At 41.0% G+C, this 13,779-nt stretch overlaps 1 protein-coding gene across 1 annotated transcript in view; it reads left to right on the forward strand.

The window, feature by feature from the left end:
- mus101 (mutagen-sensitive 101) overlaps window positions 1-13,779 on the forward strand; it is a 43,638-nt gene that overhangs the window by 16,762 nt on the left and 13,097 nt on the right. Inside the window, exons 8-12 of the mRNA XM_080281506.1 lie at window positions 3,140-3,502; window positions 5,926-6,128; window positions 6,507-6,652; window positions 7,573-7,823; window positions 12,829-12,999. Coding sequence (XP_080137632.1) covers window positions 3,140-3,502; window positions 5,926-6,128; window positions 6,507-6,652; window positions 7,573-7,823; window positions 12,829-12,999 — 1,134 coding nt within the window. The remainder of the gene's footprint in view (window positions 1-3,139; window positions 3,503-5,925; window positions 6,129-6,506; window positions 6,653-7,572; window positions 7,824-12,828; window positions 13,000-13,779) is intronic.

Consider the following 13,779-nt stretch of genomic DNA (forward strand, 5'->3'; position numbering starts at 1 on the left):
TCTAAGAGTCCTTAATAACACTTCACTTTGGTCAGCCCATGACAAAGTTTAAACCAGTTCATCGATCCATCACTGACAAGATCGAGTTGTTTCACAAATATCTCAGCAGCCAACCTTAATTCCACACCACAAACTTTCTCTCCACTTTCACACTGTTGTTGGTACTACATGGTCAAACACTGATGTAACTTAGCCAGCTGGCAGTGCCAGTGACATGACCTTTCATGTTTACATTGTTGCAAGCTGACCCACCAATCTTCAGTTCACTGTTACGGTCTCACATTTCTTATCAAGTGTCAGTACTTTCATAATCCATTTTGCAAGAGGGGAATTCATCATGACCAGATAGAGCAACCATTTATGTGTAGTGTATGCTGGTAGGAAGTTGGTGCAGTTGGTTTTAAGAAGATAAAATTTTGAATAAAGAGTTCAAAATCCAGGGAAAGTAAACATGGTGGCAAACTTTGTTTCTGCAAAAAACAAGTTTTGGCAAAGTCTTCCTGTGAATTTAATATCAGTCATGGTGGCAAACTTTGTTTCTAAAAAAAACTAGTTTTGGCAGATTTTCTTTCCGTGAATTTAATATCGAAGATAACTGAAAATTTTTTTGAATATCTGTCAATGTCTGCACTCTCTGTGAATATGTAGAAAAATGTTAAGAACAACAGTGTCTGTCATGTTGCACAACCATTGTTGGTCCATGTTTGTTTGGTGTGTTTATACCTCACCTGGACAGACTTGAGCCAGTACAATATTTCCCTATGTTGTGTTAATTTTTTACATGTAATTTGTAATGCTGTGTGTGTGTGTGTGTGTGTGTGTGTGTGTGTAATTCACCGGGTCCGGGTCGGTCAGGATCACTTGATGGTCATGATCGTCAGCTTTTACCCTCCCGGAAGGGAGCTGAGAGCTCATATAGTCCGATCTAAGGGCAAGGCTGTGACCTTCACACATGCACACACCCGTCCCCTTGCTCAAGGGGGACAGTAACCACCCACTTCGTCAGTGAAACTTTTCGCAACCTGAGCGAGGCGCGAACTCCCGTCCACCAGTTGGCAAGCGAGAACGTTACCACTGTACCAGCGAGCGGTGTGTGTGTGTGTGTGTGTGTGTGTGTGTGTGTGTGTGTGTGTGTGTGTGTGTGTGTGTGTGGTTGCCCACACACATGCATGCATGTTTGAGCATATTCACTGGTATGCACATGTGCATGCATGTGCATATGTTGGTGTGTAAGCATGTATGTGAGTTTATAACATCAAAGTACTGTATTCATGAAAACTAATGAATTCAGGTTGAAAAAGGAGAGAATGAAATAACTTCATATGGTACCAAACAATATGTGGTAGGTTCCTGTCATGTCATTAATACAGTACCATGTTTTGTTTTTCATGCAAGATCACTTCAGGTGGTCTCAGTAAGCAACCAAATGTACTAAATGTCATTAACATGAATCCGGATAAACTTTATGTAGTGTAAAAGCAGTAATTAACAGATACAGGTAATAGTTTATGCCTACCTCAGTAGGTGGTCCAACTTTTGCCCTGGAATGTTGCATGAATCTGAACACATACTGGTAATGGTATTAATGACATGATAAGAAGAGATAGTTATTCAGTGTGACTTTGCTTACTGTAGCCCACTGTGTAGGTATCAGCAACAGGTTTAGACGTTATCATATAGTTTGTCATTTTGTGGTAAAGTTCATCCTGGCTGGCACTAGCTTGTCTTATGTATGACTTACCCTATGTACATATAGCTAGAGTTCCTTACACACTAAGATAGACTATGCCATTACGTAGGGCCTATACCACGCGCTCTTTGATCATCTGTGGAACTTGATGTGGCTTGGCTTGAGACCCTTCACAGACGCTTCCAGTGGCAGTGTTGAGTCTCACATGAGCCTTACTGGTAGATCACTCCCCTTCTGTATAAACTAAAACGATCCCCAATAAAAGTATGATTAGTTATTTGGTTGATATCAAAGTTAGGATTTTCAAGTGTACTGTACATATATTACTCCCTCTTTTTTTAAAGGCTAACACTAAAGTAAAATTGAGAGCAAGGAGAACATAAGGCAGCATATTATGAGTACTTGCTCACTCACATATACCATTTTCATGACTCTGTTCTTGACCATTCCCTCCATGTGATCATACCATCTAAGCACACATACTTTTACCATTTGATCAGTAGACTTTCATACTCCACATCTTTCATAAATCTGAATTTCTTATCGAGGCAGACCTGTGCATCCCACATATATTTTATGTCTTATTTCCACCATTATCACTCTAGACATCTCATACTTTTGTCATACCAAAGTCTTATATTGATACATTGATGTGGGAACTAGCACATTCTCATGCAGTCCTCTTGCAGCCTTTGTAGTCTGTCTTTTGTTTTGTGTCATTTGTTACTATCATTATAGTTATTTGGTTTTGTATAAGTCAGTAGCACCAGTCAGTGTGACAGCCTTTCTTTTTGTAGTGTGCGCTTGAACTCCCAGAGTTTCCAGGGTTATTTTTTCTATCAATTGATTTTATGAGGAGTTTATACTGATCATCTACCCTTAAACGTTCTAGACTTTGGCAGTTTAGCCTTGGGCTGCTACACCTTAAGCAAAGAATATGGGATTGGCTGTTGTCAGTTTGTTATTATTATTTTTTTTTACGGTGGTAGTTCGTGGCGACCATCATCCACTCACTTGATGTAGTGCTGCCTACGTTTTCCTACTCCTTTATTATTCTTTTTCTATGTACGTCCTCCTGCCATCCTGTTTCTCCCAGCTTTCCTGCCACTTTATTACTCTTGTTTCCTTTTCAGGTGGCTTTACATTGAGGTGACAAGCCTAATGGTTTCCTGTAAGTCAGGAAACCATTTGCAGTGGTGGGTGGTAACCACATAACCAACCCATACTTGTTCACTACGTGTCAGCAAGTGGGTTGGCAGAGAGTTAGTGCCCCTCCCTGTAAAACAGCAAACTCAAACAGCCAACCCTTATGGGATTATTGCGTCTGGCTGTAGATAGATAGATATATTAGTAGTTGTACTAGAAATAGCATAACTAAAAGAAGCATACAGAAAAGTCATAATCTGAAAGTGCAGTCATCATGTTTTTCATTCATTCTGTGATTTCCAGGGAAGAAGGTAGAGGAACATTTAAGCACCATCAAATCCTGGAGCTCACAGCCACATGTTGTATATGCTGACTGGATCACTGAAAGTGTCAGGCAGATGCGTCCAGCTGATGAGCTACCATTTACTCATAGAATTGACTCAGACAACTTCAGATCTCCTAGTCACACTAATGTGAAAGTTCCAAAGAGAAATAATGCCAACAATTCAATTGGAAATGACGAGACACATGTTGATGAAGAGGTCCTCAGCCACTACCTTAAACACCAGAAGTTGGATGGTAGTAATAACACCAATATGAATGAGTCTGTCAACACTTCAGCTTTTCCAAGCTCACAGGCTGGTAATACAGCTCAAGTATTTAAGGGTGAGTGTAATAATTCATTCCTTTCTGTTTACACATGCTAATATATATATATAGATATATACAGTAATCCCTCCAATATCTGACCTAATAGAGCCATAGGCAGGTCCGGATAGTGGTCCTGTCCGGATATTGGGCCCCAGCTTATGGACTTGTACTTATGGACCCTAACTCAGAGAAACACCTATACAACTCCCTCTGGACATGCATAGCACCTATTTAAGACCCAAATCACACCAATAAGGCACATAAAAGACTGAAATAAATGCAAAAGAAGTATAAAATGAGGTTTTAGAGGTAGGTTCATACAATATTAAACATTCTGGGTACTTACAAGTCCCTGGCTCCTGGACTGGTTTGAACCACCAGTTTGCAGTCCACAGTTAATCCTCTGACCTCTAAATTCTAATTTCATAACACTGCACAACACTCTAAATTCCTGTGTGTTCTAGTGGCGAGGTATTGCAGTTTATTCACTGTTTATTCACAAAAAACAAGCACCTGTGGCTTGCACTGCTATGAACATCTGCTCTCGATCGGAGTTAGGCTGTGACTGTTGATGATGGCGGGGTAACAGAGTTGCCAGATCACAACGGCCACATTACCAATCTCCTCAACTTTCATTACCAAATTTAACTTTTCATTACCAAATTCGTAAAGCTAGCATTTATTCTTCACTAATTATATATACAAGTGGAAATACATGTAATCACTCTCCTTATAATTAACACCATGTTGATTATTTTTACGCTATGTAGGGTAGCAGATTAATCAGAGAGGGCAAACAATCCACCATCTCCATCCTGTGTATCCTCATACATGTGAAAAATCCATTTGGTAATGCATTATTCTGATTCAATACCAAACGAATTTTTCATTACCAAATTGGCCCACACTTGGTAATGAAAAATACCAAATGGTAACCCTGACAGGGGAGGGGGGAGGAAGGAAGGGGTGAAGGGACCATGGTGTAACAGCTGTTTGGCGCCAGGCGGCAATTTCAAATTACGGGTGGGAAAAAAGTCAGACCTTTTTTTCTAATTTTTTGCGGTTTTTGGCCCATTTTGGGAATATTGGATCCCAGGACGATTATGTCCGGTTAGTGGGGATGTTCGGATGTTGGGCGTTTGGATATTAGAGGGATTACTGGATATATATATATATATATATATATATATATATATATATATATATTTATTACATGACCACAATGAAATACAATAGAACTGCAGTAATTTTGCATCCTTGGAACACTTTCTTTGCAGAAATATCTGATATATGAAAGCTTAATCAATAATTTTGTTACATTTCTGAAACAGTAAGCATGTAATATGTTATATGCAGAAACTGTCACTTCAAGTTCAGTCTGTCCACAGTTTTAACACTTTCCCAAGCCATCCTTGCCCTACTTTTCTACCCTGTTCCTGGGCTGGGGATGAGTTTCCAGTGAAATGAAGCTGTGTTGCCTGTGTTCACCAAATTGTTGTGCCACATATTCAGGTCATGAAAAATTGCTCCATAAATGACGCACCACCGCATCAACTGCCTGGAATTGGTTTGTCAACAAATGATGCATCAGTGCGTCGTCGGCCCAGAATAGTGTTAAATAAATTGACCTTGCCACTTCTACTTGACTGGAAAGTCAAGCAAAGAATATATAAATATTGTATGGTGTATGATCAAGAAGACAACCCTAATTAAATCCATGGCATATATGTATACAAAATTAAGCATTAACGAACATCCATGTGAATCCCTGTAATTTATCCATTTGCGATAATCTGGGATCTTTTTTTCTGGATAGGATTAGAGGCTTTACTCTTTTCACAGAACAATCTGTATAATTAGACCTCTCTTACATCTTTTGCTTGTGCTGTTTTGCTGTTTATGGGGCCCAGTAGTCCTGATGTTATTCGTATCTTTTGACACTGATTCAGAGTAACATGAGCAAAGTTCAGAGAGGAAGTGGAAAGGAATGAGGCAATGAAGATGGTTTTGTGAATGTATGAGAAAGTGAGGTAGCAATGGAAGTTTAAGTGTAGCTAAGAATTGATGGATGAAAATGAATGAATGGACAGTGTGTTGTTTCATCAAAGCATTCAGCAGATTGAATCTGGCCAACAGCTCTTGCAATTAGACCTTAATTAAGTGAAGCACACATTGGGGACAGCTTATGCCTGTGATTTGGATATGATATTTTAAGGACTTCATCAATGAATGAATGGTTTATAACCCATTTCACGACTCACTTAAGTAACAGATCATTTGCCCTAGTGTTTTCCTTTTCTTGTGTTGGATCCTACTCACCCCATTTGTCAGTGGAAAGTTGGGTTTGGGTGTTGGATAATGAATGATAAAATGGTACAGTAATGAATGGTACCCCCAAAATTATTTATCTTTAACTGTTTATGGCATTGAATTTGCAGGAAAGGTATTTACAGTGAGTGGATACAGCGAAGAAAACTTGAAGTGTTTGGTGCATGTCATAGAGGAAAATGGAGGGATGGTTTTGCCAAAAGACCATCAGGGACATGTTGACTTTGCTCTTAGTGGCAGTGTAGAGGAGGCTTGTCTGAGTGCCCAAGAGATGGTGTCATATTATTATATTGAGGACTGCACTGAGCAAAATGTAAGTAAAACATGTACCAAAACTTTGCCTTCCCATTTCCCTAAGGGTAAGGGGGAAAGATTTCTGTTCACCTTCATAAGAAAGGCTAAAAACCAAATTCTTAAAAAAGACTGAAAGTTTATTAGAATTTTAGTCATGAATCATTAAAACAGTGTCAACATGTGTGGGTGGGATATGACATGCTTATTTCATGTAATGTGCCAGTAGAGGCACTAGCTGAGTCAGTGGTATTTATTAATCTTTCCACTTCATTCATGATAATAGCTAATTTGTTACTGCCACTGCTAATGTCATTTGCATGTCTTATAGTAATGGCTCCTGCTAATTTTATGTTTTTCTTTTCCTTTTTCTGAGTCCTAATTCGGCTATCTTTCTCAGAAATTGCTACCTGTGAAATATTACCACATGCCACTGCAGCTACCAGGTGATGCATACCCTCTGGGAGACTGCACCATTGCTATTTCTGTTTATGCTGGGAAAGAAAGGGTCTTCTTGGAAACTCTTACAACTCTCCTTGGAGGCATGTAAGTCTGCTTTGTTTTTTTTTTTGGACATTTTTTATAACCTTATTGTCACAGTTATAATTGCTTACTCCATATTAAGGTGGTTTTGTCAAGGGGAAGTAAATGGAGATGTACTGATTCTTTAAGAAAGTATTTACTAGTGAGACTGAATGACAGATGAAAGAAACACTTCCTGGGGGTGTAATTGCTAGTCATTGTTGCCATATAGCGTGAAAAAGCTAAATATAGTTATACTTGAAAGAAGAAATCAGAGACAGACCATAAAGTAGAAAGACAAAGATGGAGGGATTACATGTTATCACAGAATTATTTTATTTGCTGAATCTTGTAGTGAAGGGGTTAAGAAATTAATGTTCATTTAACATACAGGCAGTGAGTCATTCTTCACTGTATAGAGTTTTGTGCATTCGGCACATACTGTATATCATCATACCCACATGGAGATGCCCAGTTAAAAAGGGTCAAGTCTTGTAATGACCACCACACAGGCATTTGTGAGGGTGGGCGAGAATCATTACATACAAAATATTGTGACAGTGGATTCACCTTCATCAAAATGCCATAAACCTTGCAGTGATATGAACCTCCATGATTTTTAATGAACTGTGTGTAATGAAACATACTGCATATGTCTAGATCCCCCTGTCATTATTTATTCTAGGGTGTGAAACATACAATTTTTTTGTGGTGCTGCACCAGTTACCAGTACCTATCCCCACCACTGGTTCCATTGATAGGTAAGCATCCATGATTTGCCACATTCACATTGTCATGAATATCATGTTTGTAATGTACAGTAGCTACGGTAAGTATAATGGTTTGGATTCTTGTAAATTAATTCATTTGGGGAAATTAGGTAACAGTCTGGATCAGGGGTGGCTTCCTATGCTCAGTGCTATATGATACCATACATGTGCCAGGTACCAAGAGGTGTTTGCAAAGAAGTCCAACCCCAGCAAGGATATTCAGGGATCAACACATCTCATCTGCCCTGAAGCATCAGAAGGTGGTAAATACCGTGCTGCTGTAAAGTGGGGTGTGCCAGTTGTGACGGGAGACTGGCTGCTGGCATGTGCTCATACTGGATTAAGGCTGCCTGAGGAACAGTTTGCCGTCACTGCGTCTACCTCCCATAGTCTAGACAGGAAGGCCATTCTTAGGGAACTTTATGGTGAGGACATCTTTATACTGTAAAGTTGTGTGTGTGTGTGTGTGTGTGTTTTGTTACGTAAGTGTATCTTTACAGGAATGAGTCAGGCTTGTACTGTCCCGTGTATTAAACCACAGGACAGGATATTATACAGATATGTGTATATATATATATATATATACAGGTAAGCCCTTAATTCACGCGAACTTTTTTCACGCGATTTCGGTTATCCACGAATTTTTCGTACAATAATTAAAACAAAATTATCGTATTCAAATAAATAATTTTAATATACAAGAGAAATAAATAAAATATAAAAATGCATACCTGCTGCCTGTGTGCATACATATATGTATATGTGTGTGTGTATGTGTGTGTGTGTTTGTGTGTGGAAGGTCGGTCCCCACAGTCAGTTTGAATCTGACAGTCGAACCATGCATGACTCCCGAATCGTTATTTGTGGCTTATTTTTCTGCCTTCCAGTGATTGCTTGCCTTGTCTGCCAACTTGGGGCCTAAGCCTAGTGCTAGTGATGCATGTGGTAACACACCAAAACGGACTCGTAAAGTGATGTTGCTGACAGAGAAAGTTAAAGTATTGGACAAACTTAAGGGAGGAATGTCGTCGACAATTCCCCGTCAGGACAATTCCCCGTCATTTATTTACATACCAGTTTATTTAGCAAGTACAGTACACTAGTTTTTTACTTATATGAGATATAACATCTACCGGAAAATTAGTTATTAAGGTATTAATTAATAATAAGTATAATTATAGAATGACAGAATTGTCCATGTTTTGATGGTGAATTGACTTCATGGTGAATTGTCTCTGAACCGTGTGTTTGGGGTGAGTCAACTGTTCTTACAATAAAGAAGGCAGAACGTAGCATACGGGAGTCAGTGAGGGCTAGTGCACCAGACTGTGCTGGAGTGTCTTCACCTATGCCTGTGAACTGGCTTGGAACCATATGTTTGGGGTGAATGAGTCAACTGTTTGGACAATAAAGAAGGCAGAATGTAGCATATGGGAGGCAGTGAGGGTTTGTGCACCAGACTGCTGAAGTGTCTCCACCTACGCTTGTGCTTGTCAGGTTTCAGTGTTAAATTTCTTACACTTTTGTTGTTTTTCATACTTTATGCTAGTTTATAAGGTGTATGTAATGCATAAACAGTATTATTCAGATGTAATATACTTAGTAGACATGCGTAATTATGTGCACACAAGGGCAGAATGTATACACGAATTTACCACATCCGCGAAGGGTCTGGGATCGTAACCCTCGCGTGAATTAAGGGCTTACCTGTATATATATATATATATATATATATATATATACTGTATATACATGTACGGTATGACAACTTGGGTCAAAAGACACCACCACCATGCCACACCACACCACCACCACTACCACCACCACCCCATCCCCACCCCCACCCCAACCCTCCACCCCACTACCCCCCCTACCTCCCTCCCCCACCCACCTACCCCCAACCCCCCTGCCCCTCCTCCCCCTACCCCCAACCCTCCTATCATTCCTACCCCCTATCCCCTACCCCCTCCCCCTACCCCCTATATCTCCTACCCCCCTACCCCCACCCATCTACACCCTACCCCCCTACCTCCCACCCCACCTACCCCTACTCCGCCACCCAACCCTCACCCACCTACACCCCCACCCTCCTACCATCCCACCCTCTCACCCCCTACCCTTACCCCCACCCCTTACCCCCCTACCCCCCACCCCTACTGTCAACCCCCCTACCCCCACCCCTACTGTCAACCCCCCTACCCCCACCCCACCAGCGAGGCAAAAACGTCCTTTGCAATTTATTTTTGGATAGGGCTGGTTAAGAGAGCTGTATGAGAGTTAATAGAGACAGCATTAACACTATCAGAGTAGTATGACTCACTCTCAACTGAATGCTAATGTCAAGCAGCACCTGGAATAGAATACTAGAGTTGCCCCTACCATGAAAGGGCCCTGGTACACTACCATCTAGTGGTTGTAAAAGTAGCTGGACAGATTTCTCGTCTTGGTAGGCATCGTTGACTCCACTCTGAAACGACAGCCATGATTAAGTGATTTTGGTTAGGGGAATCTGGGGGACACTAAACCCTGACAGAAACCCCGGTTATATGGTTACCACTCAGCGTAGTAAATGGTTTCCTGGGTAGAGGAAACCATATGGCCTGTCACTCAGTGTAGAGCTCATATGGCATCACTCTACATTGAGTGAGTGGATGATAGGCGTCCCCACCTACCACAGTAGAGTCAGGATTCCGGGGGCTTGAATGATGAGTGAATGGAAGTGTGACCTATTTGGATTGGGCAAGTTTGTGCTATCTGGACATTGCTATTCCTTACCCGGCCCTTGGGTGGGAAAGGAAGTCCGGATGATGATGATGATGTTAGGCGTTGCTACTTGGCTGCATTTGCTAGTGGCTGCCGGACAATGGAACGACGAGGGTGTGTGGCTTGGTCTGATGAATGATGTTATTATCTTTCTCAGCATGTCTTCATTTATATATGTGAAAGCTATTTTGTGTGTGTGTGTGTGTGTGTGAAATAGTGTTTTTTGTACTAGGGAGGTACTGCAGTACAGAGTAGTGTATGACTTACAAGATATCATTGCAAGTCATACCAGTAATAATCATGACAGTTACAAAGAACAGACGGTCATAAACAGGTCATATCTGTCATACAACATGTAATAAAATAACAGTTTAGGTGCAGTACCTTACCAAACAGTAATGGTGTGGCAACTCGGAGATGGACTTTAACCCGTACCGCATTGGGCAAAAAATATATATATATATATATATTTTTAGGTGACTTTACAGTCCCTTTTCTCTCTTTCTTTCCTTCTGTCTTTCCTCTTCCATCTGCCTATGGGTGACTCTACACTGAGTGACAAGCCAAATGGTTTCCTGTACACTAGGAAACCATTTACTTTGCTGGATGGTAACTATATAACTAAATTATGGCATCTGGTGGTTTAATGGGTAATTAAGGTGCTCCAGTCGGATTGAGCCTGTGTAGGTTTATATCCAAGGGGTGGTTGGGGTTTATTGCTCACATAATGCCACTCAGGTATGAGTGAGGCTGGTCAGTCTCATCTTAAATGTCAGGACCAACATGCCTAACCCCGGGTACCTACGTTCCTCTGTGGGGCGACATAGGATTGGATGATGGATGGATGGATGGATTTTTGTATATATTTTTTTTTCCTCATGGCTGGATAGGCTTAATACATCAATATAAGATCCCTGGCACTAATAAAAGTAATCACCAAAGCCAGAAAATTGGTTGAATAGAGTCAAATTGGTGCCACGCAACCTCTGAAATCTTTGAGGTTTTTGAGAAAGCAGGGCGACTGTGAGCCTGTGAAGATTGTTGGTCACCTCCTGCACTCCTAAATCAGTGTTGTAAGCATAGTGGGGAAATGTCTGAAGTTAGCAAGGTGCATTATTACCTTCCATTTTACTTTGGTTGCTTGCAATGACTTATCAGTGCTGTAGGACATGGATCTATGTCGCTGGCGTTTTAGAGGGGGACGTATCTCTACGTCACCAGCACGGTACGGGTTAAGGAAAAGGTAGGCCAGAAAATGGGAATGAGGAGTGAATTAGTCATATAAATTTGCTGCCATGGGATGGAAGATACTTTGATGCTAAATATGAAAGAAATCGTCAGGTGCTATTACATTTCTGTTATAACAGGTTGCACAAGAGATGCATAATGCCAGGATCAGAATTAAAGAATATTACCTATAGAGACAAAAATTTCCAAGAAGATATTAAATGTAAAAAAAACAAAAGGGTACCATAGATGCTGTAACATCACTAAAAAAAGGAAAAAAGGCCTTAAGACACAATAATGAAATATGAGTTATAGGCCTAAAGTTAAAAGGAATATATTAAAATATGAAATGGTTAAAATGAATTGCAAGAATTGTGATAAATATTGTGTATATGAATCCCAGAAATTTATTAAACCTTATGAAACAGCAAAAAGTCTACTAAGGAATCTTTACCCTCTTGTACAAATAGTCGTGTGTAACTTAGGTGGGGGCGCTCACCATCCACTCACTCGATGTAGTGCTGCTCTGGGTGTCTGCCTGTTCCTCTCTTCCTTCTGTCCTCTTCTGTCTTTCTTTCCTTCATTCTTTCCTCTTCCTTCTGCGTATGGGTGACTTTACACTCCCTCTTCTGTCTGTCTCTCCCTCTTCTGTCTTTCTTTCTTTCATTCTTTCCTCTTCCTTCTGCCTATGGGTGACTCTGCACTGAGTGACAAGCCAAATGGTTTCCTGTACACTAGGAAACCATTTACTATGCTGGGTGGTAAGCATATAACCAGATTATGGCACCTGGTGGTTTAGTGAGTAATCATGGCATTCCAGTTGGATTGAGCCGGTGCAGGTTCATATCCAAGGGGTGGTTGGGGTTTATTGCTCAAGTAATGCCACTCAGAGATGAGTGAGGCAGGTTGCTCTCATCTTAAGTGTCAGGATCAACTTTCCTAGCCCTAGGCTTCTATGCTTCTCATGGGGTAACGTAGGATTGGATGATGGATGGCTCTTTTATTTAAATTCGTCTGTCTGTCCATTGCGAGACGCCTTAATCATGGAAGGGTTGGCCAGACAAATTACCTCCATGTTGCCCTGTCCCCTGCCATTGCACTACCCTCCCCCCCTACCCCTAGCTCACACACCCCTCTCTCATATGCCTCTCCACTCCATCCCTGCATCTCATCCTCGGCCTCCCCCTCCCTGTCCCCCCCTCCACCTCACTCTCATACACTTTCCTTTCGCTTTCCATCCTCTCCACATGGCGAAATCACCTCAGTGTTTTTTTCCCATCACTTTCTGTCACATCCACATCCACACTATAGTGCTCATGTACCGTAACTCAATATGCTTCTCTCGGATAACTCATTTCCACTGCCCTCACTCTTGACTTGTGTCCTGTTTATTAATTGCAAACATTTATGCTTGTTATTTACACCAGCAATGCTTTACAGAGAAAACTGTGAGAAGAAATAATGCACTCAATGAGACACTGCCATGGGAAGAAACTGAAGAGGTAGAAGTGGCTCCTACACCCATCAACAAGAAAGTTAAAGCTCTAAGGAACCAGTCCTTTTGTTCACCATCTGAGATCAAGACCCCAGATCCAGAGTCATTCAGAAAGCGTAAGTCTTACTGCTAAAATAGGCAACAGTGAGCGTTTACAAATATGGTTAATGAATGTTCTACATCATAGAGATTATCCATGGTAATTTACTATGCCACACTATCTTTGTGGAGCAATCCTTCTTTCCTTCCTTCCTCCTCTGTCTTTTTTTCCTTCATTCGTTCCTCATTCTTCTGTCTACGGGTGACTACAGTGAGTGACAACCCAAATGGTTTTTTGTACACCAGAAAACCATTTACTATGCTGGGTGGTAACCATATACCATAACCAGATTATGGTGCCTGGTGGTTTAGTGGATAATTAAGGCACTTCAGTCGGATTGAGTCTGTGCAGGTTTATATCCAAGGAGTTGGGATTTATTGCTTTTGTAATGCCACTCAGGGGGAGGTGAGGCTGGTCACTCTCATCTTAAATGTCAGAACCAACTTGCCTCGCCCCGGGCTGCAACACTTTTCATGGGGCAGCATAGGATTAGATGATGATGATGATGTAACACTTTAGATGACTTAGGCTGTTAGGTGAAACACAAATTGGGAAGCTAAGAAATGAAAATTTTCCATTTTATATGTAAATATATTTGTAAATATTTTAACAAGATTGGATAGGGATGCTTTCATGCATTGGCACTGACATAACTGTGCAGCTTTGTTTCCCAGTTATACAAACATCACACACACTCCCTTCCAGCCCCCTGAAAAGAGGATGAGGGCCTATAGAAGAAGGGCAGCATCAGGCAGCATGCCTTTTGGTTGATGTTCAGATGAGCCTGTGGCTGTAA

The sequence above is a fragment of the Coenobita brevimanus genome, chromosome 89 (genome assembly GCF_032717465.1).
Source record: "Coenobita brevimanus isolate Jiangsu-jjx chromosome 89, ASM3271746v2, whole genome shotgun sequence".
NCBI classification, from domain to species: Eukaryota; Metazoa; Arthropoda; class Malacostraca; order Decapoda; family Coenobitidae; genus Coenobita; species Coenobita brevimanus.